The sequence below is a fragment of the Microtus pennsylvanicus genome, chromosome 1, assembly GCF_037038515.1.
Source record: "Microtus pennsylvanicus isolate mMicPen1 chromosome 1, mMicPen1.hap1, whole genome shotgun sequence".
Classification (NCBI taxonomy): domain Eukaryota; kingdom Metazoa; phylum Chordata; class Mammalia; order Rodentia; family Cricetidae; genus Microtus; species Microtus pennsylvanicus.
This window is the reverse complement of record NC_134579.1, coordinates 166,101,941-166,121,417: the sequence shown is the minus strand read 5'-3', so window position 1 is coordinate 166,121,417 and position 19,477 is coordinate 166,101,941. Positions and strand designations below refer to the sequence as shown.

At 47.3% G+C, this 19,477-nt stretch overlaps 1 protein-coding gene across 1 annotated transcript in view; it reads right to left on the bottom strand.

The window, feature by feature from the left end:
• The window catches only part of LOC142833419 (uncharacterized), a 183,842-nt gene that overhangs the window by 153,576 nt on the left and 10,789 nt on the right, over window positions 1-19,477 (bottom strand). The window contains exons 2-4 of the mRNA XM_075944805.1: window positions 8,964-9,124; window positions 5,255-5,327; window positions 4,907-5,017 (exon numbers count right to left, since the gene is read on the bottom strand). Coding sequence (XP_075800920.1) covers window positions 4,907-5,017; window positions 5,255-5,327; window positions 8,964-9,100 — 321 coding nt within the window. The 5' untranslated portion in view covers window positions 9,101-9,124. The remainder of the gene's footprint in view (window positions 1-4,906; window positions 5,018-5,254; window positions 5,328-8,963; window positions 9,125-19,477) is intronic.

The following is a 19,477-nucleotide window of genomic DNA, read 5'->3' as shown; positions in this document are numbered from 1 at the left end:
CTGAAAACTGTCCAAAGCAGCAGGGAGAGGGGCTGCCCGGGAGTTGCTGTCCTGGGTGTAAGTGCACATGGGGTAGAATCATGGCTTCCACTGCAGAAGCCAAACTGAAGAACCCTGTCTACCAGTGGGGTGCCTGTGTGAGGACCCCATCTATCAGTGGGTGCCTGTGTGAGGACCCCATCTATCAGTGGGGTGCCTGTGTGAGGACCCCCCATCTATCAGTGGGTGCCTTGTGAGGACCCCCATCTATCAGTGGGGTGCCTTGTGAGGACCCCCCATCTATCAGTGGGTGCCTTGTGAGGACCCATCTATCAGTGGGGTGCCTGTGTGAGGACCCCATCTATCAGTGGGTGCCTTGTGAGGACCCCCATCTATCAGTGGGTGCCTGTGTGAGGACCCCCATCTATCAGTGGGTGCCTTGTGAAGACCTCTGTCTACCAGTGGGGTGCCTGTGTGAGGACCCCATCTATCAGTGGGTGCCTTGTGAGGACCCCCCATCTATCAGTGGGTGCCTTGTGAGGACCCCATCTATCAGTGGGGTGCCTGTGTGAAGACCCCCCATCTATCGGTGGGTGCCTTGTGAAGAGCCCTGCCCATCTATCAGTGGGTGCCTTGTGAGGACCCCATCTATCAGTGGGGTGCCTGTGTGAAGACCCCCCCATCTATCGGTGGGTGCCTTGTGAAGAGCCCTGCCCATCTATCAGTGGGTGCCTTGTGAGGACCCCATCTATCAGTGGGGTGCCTGTGTGAAGACCCCCCATCTATCGGTGGGTGCCTTGTGAAGAGCCCTGCCCATCTATCAGTGGGTGCCTTGTGAGGACCCCATCTATCAGTGGGGTGCCTGTGTGAAGACCCCCCATCTATCGGTGGGTGCCTTGTGAAAAGCCCTGCCCATCTATCAGTGGGGTGCCTGTGTAGATCCCTCTCCCTCTGCCCGTCTATCAGAGGAAGGCTTGTGTGCTCTCTCACCCGCTCTTGGCTAGGAAAGATATTTTGAAGCAAGGAAAGAAAAGGACACTCTTCACCTCCCAGTCCACAATGTGATCTCCACTCCTCCCCGGGGTTTACTAAGAAAGGTCTCCCATTGCTCTGCGAACAGTTCGGACAGTGTAAGGCTGGAGAGAAGGCTCAGCTGGTTAAGATGTGCGCTGCCAAGCCAGAAGACCCAAGTTTGAGCCCCGGGGCCGGTTTCTGCTGCCACTATGGAGATGAGAAGCCTGGACCTGGACCAAGGCAAATAAAGAGAGCTAGGCAAAGTTAGAGGTTTCTCTCTAGTGAGACCATTAGCTCAGCAAAACAACTGCCTTTCTGGAATCTTCGATAGCCCCTGAGAGACACCCGGAGTGCCAGAACACCAAGAGAAGCGAATGCTTCAGAACTAATTGCTCATTTGAGGGTCATACTTTAAAATGGTTAAAGCCTTTTTTGATGTTTTGATTTTGAGCCTTAGCCTTTAACAGCTGAGCAATCCCTCTGGCCCAAAAGTGTTTAAAGTTTTAACAGATTTTTGTTTTAAATTTTTTATAGTGTACCATTTGCCTGTAGTGCCCTCTGCAAGACAGAAGAGGGCATCGGATCCTCAGAAACTGGAGTTACAAACAGCTGGGCACTGTCCTGTGGATCTGAGAATGGAACCCAGGTCCTCTGTAAGAGTAGTAAATGCTCTAACCATGGAGTCATTTCTCTAACCGCTAAAATGTTTAAAATCTTCACACCATTGAAACAAATTAAAAAGGCCTTCCTTATAAGTCAGAAACCAGACTACAGAAATGCTAAGTCAGTCATCTGGATCGGCCTCCAAGGACCGTAAATTGCTCAATTCTGAGCATATTTTGCTGTGACTCGAACAACTTAGAACAGAGTGAAAAGATGATTCAGGAGCTAAACGATCAGGCAGGTGACTGACGTCACTGCCACAGCATCGCCTGGGGAGGTGTGGCTTCACTGAAATTGCTGCTGCCTGTTCTGAACAGAAACAACAACGAACGCTGGTGCCCACGTCTGTAGGCCTGGACCCTCACCCAACATCAGCATTTATCACCATAGACTGCAGTGACTTAGAACTTAAGCCTTCCCGATACTTGTGTGTTGAAAGCTTGGTCCCCAAAACAGCAATATTCAGAGGTGGGCCTTTGGCGGGTAAATGGATCAAGGGGGCTCAGACCACATCAATGGATCAATGATGGATTAGCATCTTGGAGGGGAGGGTCTTGGTTATAAAAATGAGCTCCCTGGCCGGGCGGTGGTGGCACACGCCTTTAATCCCAGCACTCGGGAGGCAGAGGCAGGCGGATCTCTGTGAGTTCGAGACCAGCCTGGTCTACAAGAGCTAGTTCCAGGACAGGCTCCAAAACCACAGAGAAACCCTGTCTCAAAAAAAAAAAAAACAAAAAACAAAAAAATGAGCTCCCTGCTTGCTGGCAACCATCTTCTGCCCCATCTTCCAGCTGTGGTGAGCTGCCTCACCACAGGCTCAGAGACAACGCAGCCAGGTGTGAACAAAAATTGCTTGGAAACCAGAAAGAAACTTGTACTTTACACTGACATTTCCGTATGGTTTTCTTTTCTTTTTTGGTTTATTTTTATTTTATATGCATTGGTGTTTTGCCTGCATGTATGTCCGTGTGAGGGTGTTAGGTCCCCTGGAACTGAAGTTACAGTTTTTACCCACCACGTGGGTGCTGGGAATTGAAGCTGGGTCCTTTGGAAGAACAGCCAGTGCTCTTGATCACTGAGGCGCCCCCCACTCTCCAGTCCTCACTTGGTTTTCTATATTAATGACTGTGGAGAATTGGACCGCTGCAGGCCCAAAGCCTAACCACGCAGCTTACCCGAGGCTATCTTTAGCTTCTTCAACAACAGCTCCTTGCCCACCTCTGTGTCTGACCTGAGTTCTCTGTGGCTGTTGGGTAAAATCCTTTGGAATGCTCAAAGAGACCATTAACTTCCACCCAGCCGCCAGACTAAGAACGTCACCAGCCAGCACCCACGCAGCCAGCCAGCATCCACGCGGCCTGGAGCTGAAATCTGGCCATTTGCTGCCATCTGCCTGCCTGCGGCTCCCACCAGTATGCTGGAGAACATCTTGATTTGTGACTGTTCCTTGTTACATTACTGTAAGACCTTTATGACTCTATTACCACGCTGGGACATGGAATTTGAGACAACCCGAGTTCATGCTCCTGGGCCAGGGTCACACACATCTGGCTCCAGAATAAATCATTTTTTATCCCCTCTGAGGTGAGCGTTGTGATTTTGCACTCGTGACCCTGGAATGAAGCCAAGAGAAATCTTTCCTCATTTGGAAAAAATAAAAACTAAATGCACAACCCAAAAAAATAAGTATAACTCCAAGCAAGAGAAGAATCAAGAAAACCTCACTATGTGTGTGTATGACTGTATACATCACAATATATGTGTATTACATATGTATACACACACACATGCATACACACACACATATAGCAGGTAAAAAGCGCTAAAAGCTTAAAACAGCCAGGGAACAGGAAATGCATTGTGTTAGAAGTGAATCCATTCAAGCCACCAGAGAATAGAATAGCAGCTTTAAAGCAACAAATAATAAAAAAAAATTGTCAGTCCAGAATTCGGTACCAGGCGAAAACAGCCTTTTGAAACGAAAGGAAAATAATTTTTATAAAATAACAACACCGTGAGACTCTGTCTCTGGCAGATGTGAACTACATGACTTGTTAAAGGAAACTTCCCGGACAGACAGCAAAGAGTGTAATGTGGAAATTCCTGCCGTATCACTGATGACAGTTGGGACCTGCGTAATTCCCAGCTGTGGGAGAATTCTTTGTTCAATGTCATCCTTAGCCTCTGGAAACTAAACACGAGATGCTACCAACTGTATATGACCACTGCCCCCCAAATTTTGATAACCAAAAAACACCTCCAGACACTGTCATATGACCTTTAGGGGACAAATATCTATCACCCTATTACCTATCCATCTTCTCTCTCCATTGAGATCACTGATATACAGGAATGAATACCAGAACATACATGTGCAGAATATACAAGAGTGAGTTACCAGGAAAAAGGAAGGAAGGGAGGGAGGAAGCTGGGAGGGAGGGGAAGAAGGGAGGGGCGGAAGCAGGTGGGGAGGGAAAGAGGGAAGACAACTACAGGGAGAGAACATTCTGAATGAACATTTTAACTTACAAATAGAATCTCATTATCTCTTCTAATTAATGCCAACTATTTGCTGATGAGCTAATTTTTTATGCGTGAGGGGAAGAACTCAGAACACAAACTGCATTAAGTGATGTAATAGATGTAAAGAATGAACCATTTTCAGTTTTGAAATAGTACATGATTGTGTTAAACTGAGGAGCTATATAACAGGCCAGGGCGTTTTCAGCATCCTGCCATCTAAACTTAGTGATTCTTCTATATTTTATTTGATCACTCTTATAAGGTGCATATACATAGTTTTAAATTAAAACTACAAGATGTAACAAATCCTTGTGCAAGAGGATAAACATTTAATGCTAGGAGCAATAGTCTACAAAGGAGTGATCTACATGTTTTGCCTTTTTCTTGCCCTCCCTCCCTCCCTCCCTTCCTTCCTCCCTCCCTCCCTATCCCTCTCTCCCTCTCACTCTCTCGCTTTTATTATAACACTGAAGCAATCTTGATGGAAAACTATTTTCCTGCTTTGAGTTATTTTTCTGAAGAAAGGTTTTCAGGACTCAGCCCAGCAACTTTAAGCTGAACTTAGCTGTGAAAACGAAAGATTCTCCAGTAAAGGAAGCACTAATACCAAGTCTGCAAATTGCCCACGTCCAGAACACCTGCTCGCAGGAGCTGCCGGAAAACAAGCTTGCCGATATATTTCCAGTGCACTCCAGGAGTGTACACAGGTTACAAGATGCACCCTTACCTGCAGCAGAAGCAGAGGGAGGTTTTCCGGCGTGTACTCTCTCCTCAGGCAGCTCTCTAGCTCCCTCTGCAGGACATCTGCCTGAATAACAAGGGGCTTGCACTCAGCCACCTAAACCCAAACAATGCATTTCAAACATTCTCAATCCATCAAATTTCAAATGTCACAAAATCAGATCTCCCGAAGGATACAGTGGTTTGCACGTTCCTAGCAGTGAGCAGGGTGTGGGGCCGTTTTGACCAATAACATCAATCGTTTGCAAAAAGTAAACTTTTCTTGTGAGTAGTTAGTTCCCTAGTTTAGCGAAATGGAATGTGTTGTCCTGAAGCCCCTCAGGCTCCTACTCACCCGGAGGGTTCTCTTCAGAGCCACTTCCCGTTCGCGTCTAAAGTGAGCGACATCCTTCGGTATTTGAACAGAGCTGCAGGAAGATTTGGACAACAGAAGCCGCGGTTACGGAAAGCTGTGATAGACGAGATGATGGCCGGCCTGGTGGCCCTGTGACTCTTTCCAGTTTTCGAGTGAGTAATCACTCTGGGCCATTGCGGGTGGATAAAGGTCACGTCTTCTGTCTCAGTCAGAACTTTCTTGATCTACCTGATCCCTACTAACCCTTCCCCTTCCCCCTCGGAGTCATTCCTCGGCCTTTGGTTTATCCCAGTTTCCTGCTCCAGACAGCAGGGAGGGTCGCCAGGGCAGTCATTTCCCGGCACTCGCCTTTCAGAAACCCCGTGCCTATCAAACCTTGCTGTTTCTCCTTAGCTGACCCAGAAAACTGGTACCTTGTCACTGAAACAAAATGTTTTTATGTTCCTGCTGGTTATCAGAGGGCAGTAACAATCCATAGATATCAGATGGGAAATATTTCAGAAACTTTTTAAAGCAAGCTTTCTTGCCTCAGAAACATGGCCGGTCCCTAGGAAACATGTAGCAGCCATGCAAGAGGCGCCACTTGACCACAAGCTGAGGGACCCCAGTAAGGGGTGGAGCTTGGGGGAGGAAGGTTGGTCCTCTCCTGAGGAGTTCCATAGACAGTGCCAGGAAGGCAGCTCTAGGCATGCCAGAGGATAGCATTCCCAAATAGATCCCACACTTGTAAGATTGGATGCTGCAGCCTCTGGCAAGGGAGCCCCCGTGCATCCATAGTTCAAACACACATGTGAGGGAATCAACTTAGGTTGATACTGTTCACTTGGCGCCAAGAGGCCTCAGATAATGTAAAATACACCGTTAGCGTGTTCCCTGGTGGAGGAGCAGTCCTGTTGAATACTAGGAGACTGCGGATGAAGTTCAGAGGCTAGAGCACCTGTCCTGCATGGCCTAGGCCCTCAGTTCCATCTCCACCACTAAGGGAAGGGGACAGAAGGGAAGAAAAGAAAACACACGTTCTCACCTTGACAGCAAGGATAATAAAACTGAAACGGCACAGAAAAGATCATCACGGTTGCCGGACAAGAGCGGCTCAAATGGACAAGACGCTGGGCCACCGATGCCTAAGCACCCATCTGGACACTTGGTGTCAAGGTTTTGAAGCTGGAAATAACCCATCTCTTACCTCTTTCCCTGTATTTTGACTTTGGCGAAGATGGGGTGATGTGGGGGAGAAAGAGAGACTTTGATAAGATCTGGAGAAAACAGCCATTGATCACAACTATACTGTGTGATCTATATTCTCGTGGAGCTGGGGAAACAGTGACCCACGGAAAGGGGCTCAGTTGTTGATGGAAGTTGCAGAAGTCTTCCCTTGTAATTGTGTCTCCCGTCCTTGGCATGTGGGGATCCTAGGCCATAAGGCGCTTGGCGGCCCAACTCTGTCACAAGCCACACTGTTCCCCTCAGTCAACCTGCCTGTGAAAGACCTAAGAGAGGCCTGCTGGAATCCTCTTTTTGCACACTGTATGAAGATGTGTCTCTGTCCTTTCTCACCCACCTAAGGTAGCTTCTGATTGGTTTAATAAAGAGCTGAACAGCCAATAGCTAGGCAGGAGAGACTAGGCAGCACTTCCAGGAAGAGATAGGAACTCTGGGAAAGAACTGGGGGTATGAGAGATTCTCCAACCAGACTCGGGGGAAGTCAGATGTATGGTACTGAGGAGAGGTAACAAGCCATGTGGCAGATGTAGGTTAATAAACAGGTTAAGTTTCAAGAGCTAGTTGGGAAGAAGCCTAAGCTAAGGCCAAGCTTTCATAAGTAATGAAAAGTCTCTATGTCGTCATTTATGACCTGGCAGTCCACAGAAAGACTGGTTATAGAAGCCACTGAGCATAAGTGACTAACCCACAACAAGGCGACCATTAATTCAGCAAATGTTGTGACATATATTTGCCCACTTGTTCAGCAGGCATTGTGAAACACATAACTATTGCCAGGTCTAGGGCTTAGGGTATTAAGTGAGGAAAAGAATATAAAAATTTAAAAAGAAAATTTGAAGAAAAAGAAAGAAAGAAGGAGAAGAAAAAGCAGAAAGGAAGGAAGGCAGGCTTGGGAGAGGGTAGACAAGGCACCTGCCATGCAAAGGCAGGGGCGTGAGCTTGATCCCCCAGAGTGACTCAGTGGGGGGGGGGGGCTGCATCCCAGCATTCCTGTGGTGAGGTGGGTGAGGCCGGAAGCCAGCAGCTAAGAGACTTGTCTTGAAAAGGCAGAAGCTGACTGACGCAGGAGGCCATTCTCTGCCTCCCAGCCTGCACTCACGCACAAAACACAGGGTTTATAAAGAAAGACTAAGGGAAAGGAAGAGAATTCTCAGCTAAGTAATACAGAATGCTGAAGTGATTCACCGGGAGTGGAGATTGTTTTTTTTTTCTTTCTTTAGAACACTACACCTAGAAAACAGCGAACATGCATCTTTTAGAATTTAGATTCTTCCAGACGGCTATAGTGTAGCATTTTGGGGTATAGGGAAGTGTAAGCATCCAGGGTTTCTGTCACTCTGTTCTCAAAAGTTCAGACCTTCGTGTTACACGGCACAGCGAGCAATCGCTTGACTGGTGTAAAAGCTGTAATATCAACACTTGCTCTCTGAAATGTCATAGTTTTTATCCTATAATATTCTGTGGTAGGAGAGGGGCAAATGAAAGACTAAGAGCAGTAATGACCATCTTGGTCCTGTGATCACCCCACCTCTCTGCTCCTCCTTGAGCTCCCTCAGACACCATGGAACGTGTGGAGTACCTGTTCTTTTTATTTTTAATTTTTTCCCCCTCCGAGACAGGGTTTCTCTGTGTAGCCCTGGTTGTACTTGAACTCACTCTGTAGACCAGACTGTCCTCGAACTCACAGAGATCCTCCTGCCTCTGCCTCTGAGTGCTGGGATTAAAGGCACCTGCTACCACCACCTGGCTTGAAGGGCACAGAACCAGCTTCGGAATGAAGTAGAAACATGCACAAATACTGTGTCTTCCCCTCATCTCCTCCCCATTCCCCTTGGCCATTCACACCACTTCCTCACACCAATGGGCTTCTCATGTTAACAGAAATGATCCTGAAGGCCCAGGGCGGAAAGACTCACGGGCCCTCTGCTCCTCTGAAGCAACCTGATGGCCCCCAGCAGCAGTAGGCACCGTCCACAGCAGGGGCTCCCGCCAGAACAGCGTTCCCGGCACCCACGGCCAAATCTCTAGCCTTTGGTAGGCTTTTAAGTCTTATCAAAATTAAGGTCATATTCAATGTCATTAGGTAAAATGAAACTTTTCATTTATATAGTAGCTTCTGGGACTTAGACAAATAGCAAGTGTTTTCCCACTCAGTAAGATTTGCGCCAGTCTACCGTGGCTGTTCTAGAAACATTAAAGACAGGTTGGGAAACATCACGTCACGTTCTCTGTGGCCGCACTGGCGCTAAGCACCCAGATCGCATCTGATCCCGTCAGCCTAGCAAGGCTGGGCTTGTTAGTAGCTGCAAGGAGGAAACGGTATTGGAAACTACCGTTGCGTGCCCTGTATTTGAGTATGCGTGATGTCAACTGTTCTCGAAGGAAAAGAACGGGGCAGACTGAGCACGTAGGATGAGAACGGGAGGCAAGGCCCAGAAGCCCCAGCTTGACCGTGCAAATTTACCTGAAGGACCAGGTGGCTGTTTCTGGACGGAGCCCCTGTTCTTCCAGCTCGGCCTTCAGCTCGCTTAGCTTTACAGCCAGGTCCTTCTCCAAAAGCTGCACCCTTTCTGTGGAAGAGAACTTATACACACTCTCCATGGTTCTGCTTGCTCCTCCGAATCCCTGAAAAGGAAGAGCACCACCCTCTCAGCAGGCCCGATCCAGTCGTGGGGCTTTAACCTGCTCCACAGAGTCAGTCCGGCCAGCTTTGCGGGAAGGGGCGACTGTTTACATTGCGCATGTGTGTATGGACTATGTGTGGGCATGGGTGCCTGTCCACGATGTATGTGTCAAGGTCAGAGGTGACTTTGTAGAACTGATTTTTCCTTCCATCCACTTTTTTTTTAAATTTTCGAGACAGGGTTTCTCCGTAGCTTTTTGGTTCCTGTCCTGGAACTAGCTCTTGTAGACTAGGCTGGCCTCGAACTCACAGAGATCTGCCTGCCTCTGCCCCCCGAGTGCTGGGATTAAAGGCGTGCGCCACCACCGCCCGGCTTCTTCCATCCACTTTTTTTTTGGTTTTTCAAGACAGGGTTTCTCTGTGGCTTTGGATCCTGTCCTGGAATTTGCTCTGTAGACCAGGCTGGTCTGGAACTCACAGAGATCCGCCTGCCTCTGCCTCCCGAGTGCTGGGATTAAAGGCGTGCCCCACCACCGCCCGGCTTCTTCCATCGACTTTTTACACGGGTCCCAGGGATAGAACTCAGGTGCTCGGGCTTGGCAGCAAGCCCTGTACCCCGACTTGCTTCAACAGCCCCCAACGCCACTTTTGCAATGGAAGGACTGGCCAGATAAAACGTGACTTCTGCTGCAATTACTGCCTAGTGGACAGTAGAAAAAAGTAGGTTAGAGACGCTGCTGGCCTTGAATCTTTGGTCAACTAGGCTAATCTTCAAGAACGTGCGCTCTGGCTCTGACTTCGGAGTTGGTTAATGAGACGCGTGCTCTCTGCCCCAATACTGTGGTCTCCACAAAGGTGTGTGGGGAGTGCACACTAACAGCCGGGAGAGACAGCAAATGCTGACCTCAAACCCCGCTCCAGCCCAGATAATGGTGCGTAAGGCCTCTCTCCTCCAGCCTCGGGTATTTCTCCACAGAAAGGGTGTGTACGGCCTCTCTCCTCCAGCCTGGGGTATTTCTCCACAAACATTTTTGAAGGTGCAAGCTTCTGGTTCTGGAAAATCTCCCAGGAATCTCAGTTTGGACATGCCCCTTGTACATTTGGGATTTGGAGAAAATCATACTCATTCAATAAAATGTGTTTTCTTAATTTTCTCTGCCTCTAATCGACATTCCGATTTTACCACAGAGAGTAAAATATCCCTGATTTCCCATCCCACCCTTATCTGCCAAATTCAACATAATTGTTTCTTAAGTCTTTAGTGGTAAGAATTAAAAATGCAAGTTGATGATGTGATCCCCCCATTGTGGGACCCCCGCATTGCAGGGCTTTGGTGATGGTGTTTTGGCTACCTACATTGGTCCTGGAGTGATGTCATGTCACAGAAACTAAAAACATTTCAGCTTTCCCCCCTTTTGACATCTGTAAGTTCCTGCTTCCTGCATTCTTTCCCCACCCCTCCTCCCTCTCTTTCAGACAGAATCTTACTATGTAACCCAGGCTGGCCTCGAACTCCCCACCCTCCTGCTTCAGCTTCCACAGGGCTGGGAATGCAGGAGTATGGTACCATGCTGGGCTATATTTCTGGATTCCTTTCATATATGTTTTCTCAAGCCAATCTGTTATCATTGCAACAAACAATCAGGCTATGGGGATGCTTGCCCAGAGCCTTTCTTGGGGAGTCTGCATAGTCTTTTTATAAACATTAGAAATGGAATGGGTATCTATTTCAGACTAGATCGTGAACCTGCTGAGTCATGCGTTTGCCATGTTTGGCACTGCTGGAGCCTAATAAAGTGCACTGTTATTGTTCTCAGCAAAGTCAAATGTTCTTCTGGAAAGGATTTGCCACTTGGCAGCAGCTTTTCCAGTTGGGCAAACAGGTCAACAGCTGCCCTGACAGCTGCATTCCAGCCACAGCCAAGAGAGCAGCAGACTGGTCCTGCTCCCAGAGGACAGCCACTCCGCTGTCACTTCCTGGGGAGTCTCAACACCTCCCAGCTCTGAGGGAGAACATTTAAGCCTGTGTTTACTTTCTTCATGGTCAAGTATCCTGAAAACTGACCTAAAGAGAGGCTTGCCCGACAACTGGCTGGGAAGTGGCTGCCGGCTGAGCCCTTGCGCCTATCTGTAAGCAGATGTAGACAAACATCTGCTTGTTTGTGGGGGGAGGGAGAGAATGGGTAACGTGTATGAAGCACCTACTGTGTGTCAGGCATTCAGGGGGACCTCACTGAGTTTCATGAGACTGAGTCCCTTGAGTTTCTCTAGCAGCACGGCTGGAGCGCTGTGGTTTGGAACTGAAATGTACGCCCATGGTCATGTGTTGAGAGTAGGCCCCTCTCCTACAGGGGACGGCAGGAACTTGAGGAGGAGGAAGAGGAGGAGGAGGAGGAGGAGGAGGAGGAGGAGGAGGAGGAGGAGGGTCTCCTTGGAGGAAGTAGGCCATTGCTTAGGAGAGTGCTCAATCCTGCTCTCTGTTTCCCTGCTGCCCTAAGGCCAGCAGCCTCCTCATCACGTTGCCTCCTCCCGACAGGCCCACAGCAATGGGGCCAGGCCATCAGGACTGTAAACCTCTGGACCATTAAGCAAGAAATACTTCCTCCTTAGAAGTTGGTTCTCCCAACCTTATCCCAGTGGTGGATGCTGATAGACACGTTGCTCAGAATTTCTGTGTTTACAGTCACTAGTGGAACTAGCCTGTGGTTTTTTTCTCTTAAAAGTTTTGTTAGATTCCAAGATCCGAACCAAGCTGGCTTCCGGAAGCAAGCCACTGAGTCTCTTCTCTGCATTTGAAAAACAAAGCATGCGGCTTGTATTCTTTTCTCATTAAATTTTCAGGAAAAATCACTTTAAAACATTTTGACTTTAAGCTTTCTTTATAGAAAGGGTTTCAGTTACAGAATGGGTTTATTTCTGTGAAATTGACTTATGTTTATTTTTACATTATTCATATGTGTTCTGTCTCCGTGTGTGTATGTATGTGCACCATATGCACGCAGTGCCCAGGGAGGCCAGAAAAGTGCATCAAATTCCCGGAACTAGAGTTACAGAGAGTTGTGAGCCATCATGTTGGTGCTGGGAATGAAACTCTGATCCTCTGAAGAGCTCTCCACAGTCTTGACCACTGAGTCATCTCTTCAACCCCTTTAGATTTAGCTCTTTAAAGCTACAAATGAAGACTGGTGAGTTGATCCAGCGGGTAAAAGCATTGTGGAAGTCTCCCCAGATGCCACGGCATATGGAAAGAACCAACTCCTGTAAGTGGTCCTCTGGCCTCATAATCATACAAACACCGTAACAATACAAAATAAAAATATTTAAAAAATTATATGTGTGACAACTCATATTGTCTATTTTATTTTGTGCCTATTTTAATTATTGGGGACTGTGGATCCCCAGACCCTGAGTTTCCTGTGACCCTGCCTGCTGGAGTAAACAACTTGTTTTCCTATGCTTGCAGCTGCTCTGAGCAGACAACTTGTTTTGCAGCTGCTCTGATCACGAGACCCTCAGGAGTTCCTGATGCAGAGGAGTGGTTTTGGGGGGAGGGTTGCAGCTGAGAGTTAGGGCGTGGAAGGAGACCCTATATAAGCTGCCCTATAACACAATAAAGGGGCATTCTTGGCACCCGTGTATGTGTGTGTGTGTCTTTGTGTGTTTCAATTTCAGGCCCTTGCCTGACTTGCAAACTGCACATGACATGAAGAGCAGGCGTTGCGCTACATTAGTAAGTTTTTTAACAGACCATTTCATACCTGAAACACATAATTAAACTAATTTTGAAGGTCTTCCATACCTTGAACAGTTTAGTGGCGATACAATTCCCACTGTATACAGCTAATCCCATGTAGAATGTTCAGTGAGTGGTCTTGGTGTCTTCAGGGTCGTACAGCCATTACCACGATCAACTTCAGAGCCTCTGACCTCCCCACCCCAAAGGCAAAGTGTTCTAATTGGCATCTGTCCCCGTTCTCTAAGTCATCCCCTCCCAGCAGAAGGCACCCACCAATCCCCTTTGTGCCATCAACATTTATTTGTCCATTCTGGACATTTCGTATACAGGAAATCACACCCCATGTGGTCTTTTATGGGTTGGCTTCTTTGATTTAGCAGAATGTTTTTTAAGACTCATCCATGTTATAGCACGTACTGACATAGGACTCCTCTTTGGTTTGTTTCTGAGACGAGGTCTTTCTATAAAGTCCGGGCTGGGTTTTTCCCATCCCCTTGCCTCAGTCTCCCGGTGCCGAGATCACAAGCACGTGTAATGGTGCTGGTACTCCATTCCTTTCCAGCGTCTCAGTATCATTCCACATATGACTTCGTAGCATTGCAGCGGCTGCTGAGCTGTTTCCAGTCGCGACTATTGTGAACACTGGTCTGAAGGTTCAGGTATCTGTGTAAAAAGGTTTCCATTCCCCTGGGGTACATACATGGGAATGGAGCTGCTGGGTCAAATGCTAACTGTTTGAACTTTGTGAGCAACTGCCAGATGTTTTCCAAAGTAGCAGCATGGTTAAATACACCTTCCTTTTGTACGGTGCGAGGGTCAGTTTCTCTGCAGCCTTAACAAACTTGTTACTTTTGGCTCAAGCTACGGCACTTGGTATGAAGTGATATGATTTTCATTTGCCTTCCTGGTGGTCACCGACATTGGCCATCTGTTGATGAGTTCAATGTTGACCTCCTTCCTCCTCCCACTCCTTCTCTCCCTTTTTTTTCTTCTTATGAGTTGCAAGTGTTCCCTTAAAAAAAAAAATCCCAGACTGCATTAAAAATCCCCATGTAGCTGAGGCTGGCCTTGAATTCCTAATCTTCCTGCCTTCACCTCCCAAGTTTGGGGATTATAGATTTGAGTCACCACACCCAGCCTGAAAGTGTTCTTTGTACCTTCTATATATGTATCATTTATCAGATATACCTTACAAACATTTCCTTCATCCTATGGGCCATTTTTCATTCTCTTGACATTTTAAAGCCTCAACACTGTAGTGTGTATAGAATGCATAAGGCTGTATGCTTTTACATTGATAGTCATGGCTTCTCTATTTGTTCTTTTATCTCAATCTGTCTTGGGAATGCACCAATTTCATTTATGTTATTAAATAATTAATATATTGATTTTTAAGGTTACTTATGCCTTTGGTTGATTTCAGTTCATCACTTATTATTGCTTTTAGATCTCAGCTTTAATTTGCTTTTGTTTTTCTAGCTCTTGAGATTCATATAATCTGTTTTATTGTATCTATCTTTCCTCCGCAGTTCTAGGGGGGGGTCTATTGCAGGGCTTCACACATAGTAGGCAAGTGCTTCACCAACGAGCTACCTTGCCAGCCCTTCATGATAGCGCATTGAACATTGTATGTTTTTCTCTAAACCCTGCTTTAGTTGAATCACATAAGCTTTGAATAAAGGGCCTGCTGTGTATGCATGAGGACCTGAGTTTAGATCCCCATTGCCCATATAAATGCTAAGAAGGCATGGCAGTCTGCCTATAATTCCAGCCCAGAGCAAGCTAGCTAGCCAAACTAACTGTATCAGCAAGTTCGGGGTATGACTGAGAGAACCTCTTTCAATGAGTAAGATGGAGAACAATAGAGGCGTATTCCTGATGTTAGCCTAGGGTCAGCTCACACAGCAGACCATACCACATCCATGCATAGCCCCTACATGTGAATATGTACGTGAGCGTGTGCGTGCGTGCACACACAATTTATTTAGTCCTGCCCTTTACTGCCCCTTAGACATTTTAGTTTGGCTCGTTAGCCTCTTGAGTCATGCAGCTTCAAAACCCTGGCCAGTGTTTTAAGAGGAAAACTGGGCAAACATTTCCCAGTACTTTGTCCTCCCCGGAGCATCATGTCCCCTCCGTCCCTTTGCCCCACTGCTCTGTTCTCAGGCATGGCCTCCTGAGACTCTTGATTGACAGCTCGGCTTTTCTCTCCACTCATCTTTGAACTTCTGTTTTTCCAAGATTTCAAACATGATTTTCAGGCTGTGTTGGTTCAGAATCTGGCAAACAATCTAGGAAGGGACCTGTCTTGTACTCCCTCAGTTTTCCTAACAGAATTACAATACTACAGATTTTACCCTTCTATTCCAGTCAGCCCCCAGACCCCTTCATACATCTCCTCAACCAGCAGAAAGTCAATGTGTATTTCAATTTTTTTTTTTCAAGACTGTAGAGCCGGCTGGCCTCAAATTTATGGCAATCCTCCTGCCTCGGTCTCCCAAGTGTTGGGATTGCAGTTGTGAGCCATCATGCCTGGTTTTCAGACTTTAGATCCAAATCTGCCATTCATTATCTTGAACCATGGTCTTTAAGACTCTTCTTTGACCCCTCTTTGTCATGTTTGGGTTCTAGACCCAAAGCACCACCAAGACCAAATTGAAAGTGGCTAAGGAAGCAAACCACTTGGGCCTGGATTCACCTTGTTTCTGGAACCCTAGGCCTTCCAATCTTTTGTTGCTTCCGTGTCAAAAGTTCACCCCAAGGGAAAATGTTTGTCATTGCTGGCTCTGCGTGTAGTGCACTCGGAGGATGTTTCCCTCCATCTAGTTCATTACAAAGACACTCTTGGTGGTAACTCAGCAAACCAACGTCCCGACTCACCACGGAATGTGCTGGAATTTGAAAAATACTAGTGAACAAGTCCAATATCCTCCCTGAAAGAGGGGGAGAATGAAGCCCGTCTTCTCCATATTGTAGGAGTCAGCGAGTTGTAGAATCCTGTTTGTGCTTTTCTTTCTGCAGTGCTGTGCTCAGAGAGAGAGAGAGATCTTTTTTCTGTCAAAACTTTATTCTCTGTTGCTGTCAGAATGTCTCTCTATTAGACCTTCCATAAAAGATGAGTTTTCATTCAAGAGTTTGCTGCCCAATCTTTTTTGTCCCCCATAATATTATGTATTTCCCCTCAAATAATGGAAGATCATCCCAGCGTTTGTTCATAGCAAGGTTTTATAACCACCAAGAAGCAAGGAAGCATGCATGGAACCGACACACTGCCCTGCCGCAGTGAGAAGCAAGCACCCTGTAGTCAGACAGAAAGCCAACCAAAGCAGACCGCTGTCATTCATTTTCATCTGAAACAATGAAACCCAAGGAAACAAAGCCGAGAACGCGTGGCAGTTGAGTGCTCAACCCGAAACAGGACGTTTATACCATTCCCATCACGGCTCAAGGGACACGCCCATGAGGGGGTGGAAAGCAAGAATCTGAAGAGTGGAAAGGGGTTGGGAAATGTCATCTTTTAGCAACACACAGCCACAGTAATCGGCCTCTCAACAACTGTAGATGACCGGCTGTGCACACACAAACATGGTCCCTTCAACAGCCAGACACATATGGAGGGGGGCCTGGAGTTCCCTACCCACACTGATAGTGTCGAAGGCACGGGGAGTCATTGCCTTTAGTTGTGTACCCCCTAGGGACCCCACCAGACTCTAGTGGATAATTCCAAGACAAAGGTCACACAAGGACCCTGATTAAACAGAATGGGTCACAGAACAACCCAAAAGCCATGGATCTAGGAAGAGACTGGTGGAGAAGGGGGGCTGCTGGGGAAGAGATGGGAGTGGGGTGAGGGAAATGATCAGGGTGTTTTATAAAATATATAAAATTGCCAAATAACCGATTTAACTTTTTTTTAAACTTTATTTCATGCACGTTGGTATAACAATGTCAGATTCTCTTGAACTGGAGCTACAGACAGCTGCGAGCTGCCATGTGGGTGCTGGGAATTGAACCCGGGTCCTCTGGAGGAGCAGTCAGTGCTCTTAACCACTGAGCCATCTCTCCAGCCCCCCGATTTAACTTTTAAAAACAAGGTTTGTAAAAATAAAAATGTAAAGTATTTAGAAATAAAAAAATTTAAAAAACAGAACCTTAAGCTTTGTCACCATGAAACCCCCCTATTGCCAGTGCTGGCGATGGTGACACCATGAAACCCCCCTATTGCCAGTGCTGGCGATGGTGACACCATGAAACCCTCTGCCAGTGCTGGCGATGGTGACACCATGAAACCCCCCTATTGCCAGTGCTGGCGATGGTGACAGCAGGATCTGTGGTGACCTCTGCCACGATGACGACAAGCATGTGTGATCATCATTTCTGCCACGAACAATTGCAGACTTGGCGATGTCGGTAAACCTTTTGTATTTTTATGAGGCAGTCCTTTGAAAAATTGGAGTTACTTATAAATTATCCTTCAAAGTAAATTTCTCTGGTTTTGTTTGTTTTTCAAGACAGGATTTTTCTGTGTAGCCCTGGCTGTCCTGGAACTCTCTCTGTAGACCAGGCTGGCCCCAGATTCAGAGATCTGCCTGTCCCTCACATAGCCGGGGCTTATTTTGAACTTGCTATATACCTGAGGATGACTTTAAGTTCCTAATTTTCCTGCCTCTACCTCCCAAGTAAGACACCTTTTATAAAGCGCTTCCCACAGCCAGACATTACTTAGAAGCTAGTCTGAAGAGACTCTAGTCCTGAGTCAGTCAAATGCAGTGACGGATGCGTGCACACAGCTGCTGTAGACGCAAAAGGACGGGCCGGATAAGTCACAAAGAACAGACATCGGTTCACAGCTCTGCAGGCAGAGGAGCCCAGGTCCAGGCGTCAGCCCCTGACATGGAGCTCTTGCTGTTATCCATGGCAAAAGGGAGAGGGCAAGACAGGGGAGGGAAGGAAGGAGAGAAGTGGGAGGAAGAGAGGAACGGGTAGAGAGGGGGAGGAGTGAGGAGAGGGAGGGGGATACTTCTTATTCTTTTCAGAAGCTCTCGCTCCTGAGATGACGAGTTGTTCTAGAGATATGGCATTAGTCCAGGCATGAGGGCAGAGCCCCACGGCCTCCTCCTGGACTTTGTTGCACCGGGGACTACATTGCCAGCAAATGATCCAAATCATGTGGCCAGTGTTTCTACTCGGCATTAGTGCCTTCACTGCGCGTGCTTGCTCATCATGGCCCCGTGGCTATTTCGGGAGAGCCAGTTAGAGTCGGCCCCTTTCCTATCCTGTCCATGCCACAGATCTCCTTAATGGAGGTGGGACAAGACAAACCCATTCTCAAACAGCCCAGTCCAGGTAACTGGCAGAGGCGGGTGGAATGGTTCTTAAATGTAACCACAACCTTATGGCTTTACTTCACACAACACCAAAGCTACCTCTAAACTTGGCAGCACCCCTCCATGGTCTCTGCCTCAGCTCCTCCCTCCAGGATCCTGCCTTGACTTCCCTGGATGATAGAATAAACCATACGGTGAAATAAATCCTTTCCTGTCTAAGTTGATTTCGGTCTTGTTTTATCATAGCAACAGGAACCTGAGACAGAGAGAATCAAGAAAATAGCTCTAGATGGTTCGTCTATGCAGTAGGAAATCTGGAGAGGCTGTGACAGTCACGGTGGCCATCACACTCCAGAGTTAGGATGCAACCCAGCTGTGGAGATCAGCAGCACAGGGCTTCACTGCCGCGTTCCAAGCTCTTCCAGCTCCTGGAAGGTGACTTTTAAGTCTTGGAAGTTTCTGCCTGATAGGAGTGTTTCTGTTTACTCGGGGCCTTTGGCTGTGGCCAATAGCCCAAGATAACAATATGACTTATCGTGGGGACCTGGGCAGTATCAGCTTGACTGCTGGTGGAGCAGGACGCTGAAGGTCAGTCACCCAGGCTGACAGCCATGCCCGTGTGACTGATGGACCAGGGCTTAGAGGAGCTTCCTGTTGGTCAAACTCAGGATAGTATCACAAAGTCCGCTGGGCGAATGGAAGGCCATTTGTGTAACTTCACTGAAGGAAGAAAAAAACCAATAAAACAGAAAACAACCTAAAAGCTCCAGCCTGCTGTCCAGTCTCTGGCTTATGTGACTTTGAGAGATGGGAGGTTGAGACAGGTTTTCTTAGGTAGTCCTGGCTGGCCCAGAACTCCTCCTGCCTTGGCCTCCAGAGTGCTGGGTGTTCACACACACACACACACACACACACACACACACACCACCACCACCACCACCACCACCATGCTAGGTCCTCGTGTGCCTTATCAGTTGCTGATTTTGCTGGGTATCTTTCTCTCTAATACACTATAACTAGGAGAATGGGAATTTCCTGGGTTCCAGAAGTCCTGCAGGTTTAACCACTGAACCCTTGAAGGCCATCTTAGGGATCATCGACAATGAAATAAAATACTGATATAAAATAGCCTCAAAAAGTCACACGGCTAGTTCATTTGCCAAGTGAATGAAACCTCCAGTCTCCCGTATAAATCTCTTGAGGCACTGCATCCCCATCCCCAACCTGGGCAACGCTGACTCTTTCAGATATGGTTATTATTTAAATTGTTTCCTACTGTGAAGAAAATCATA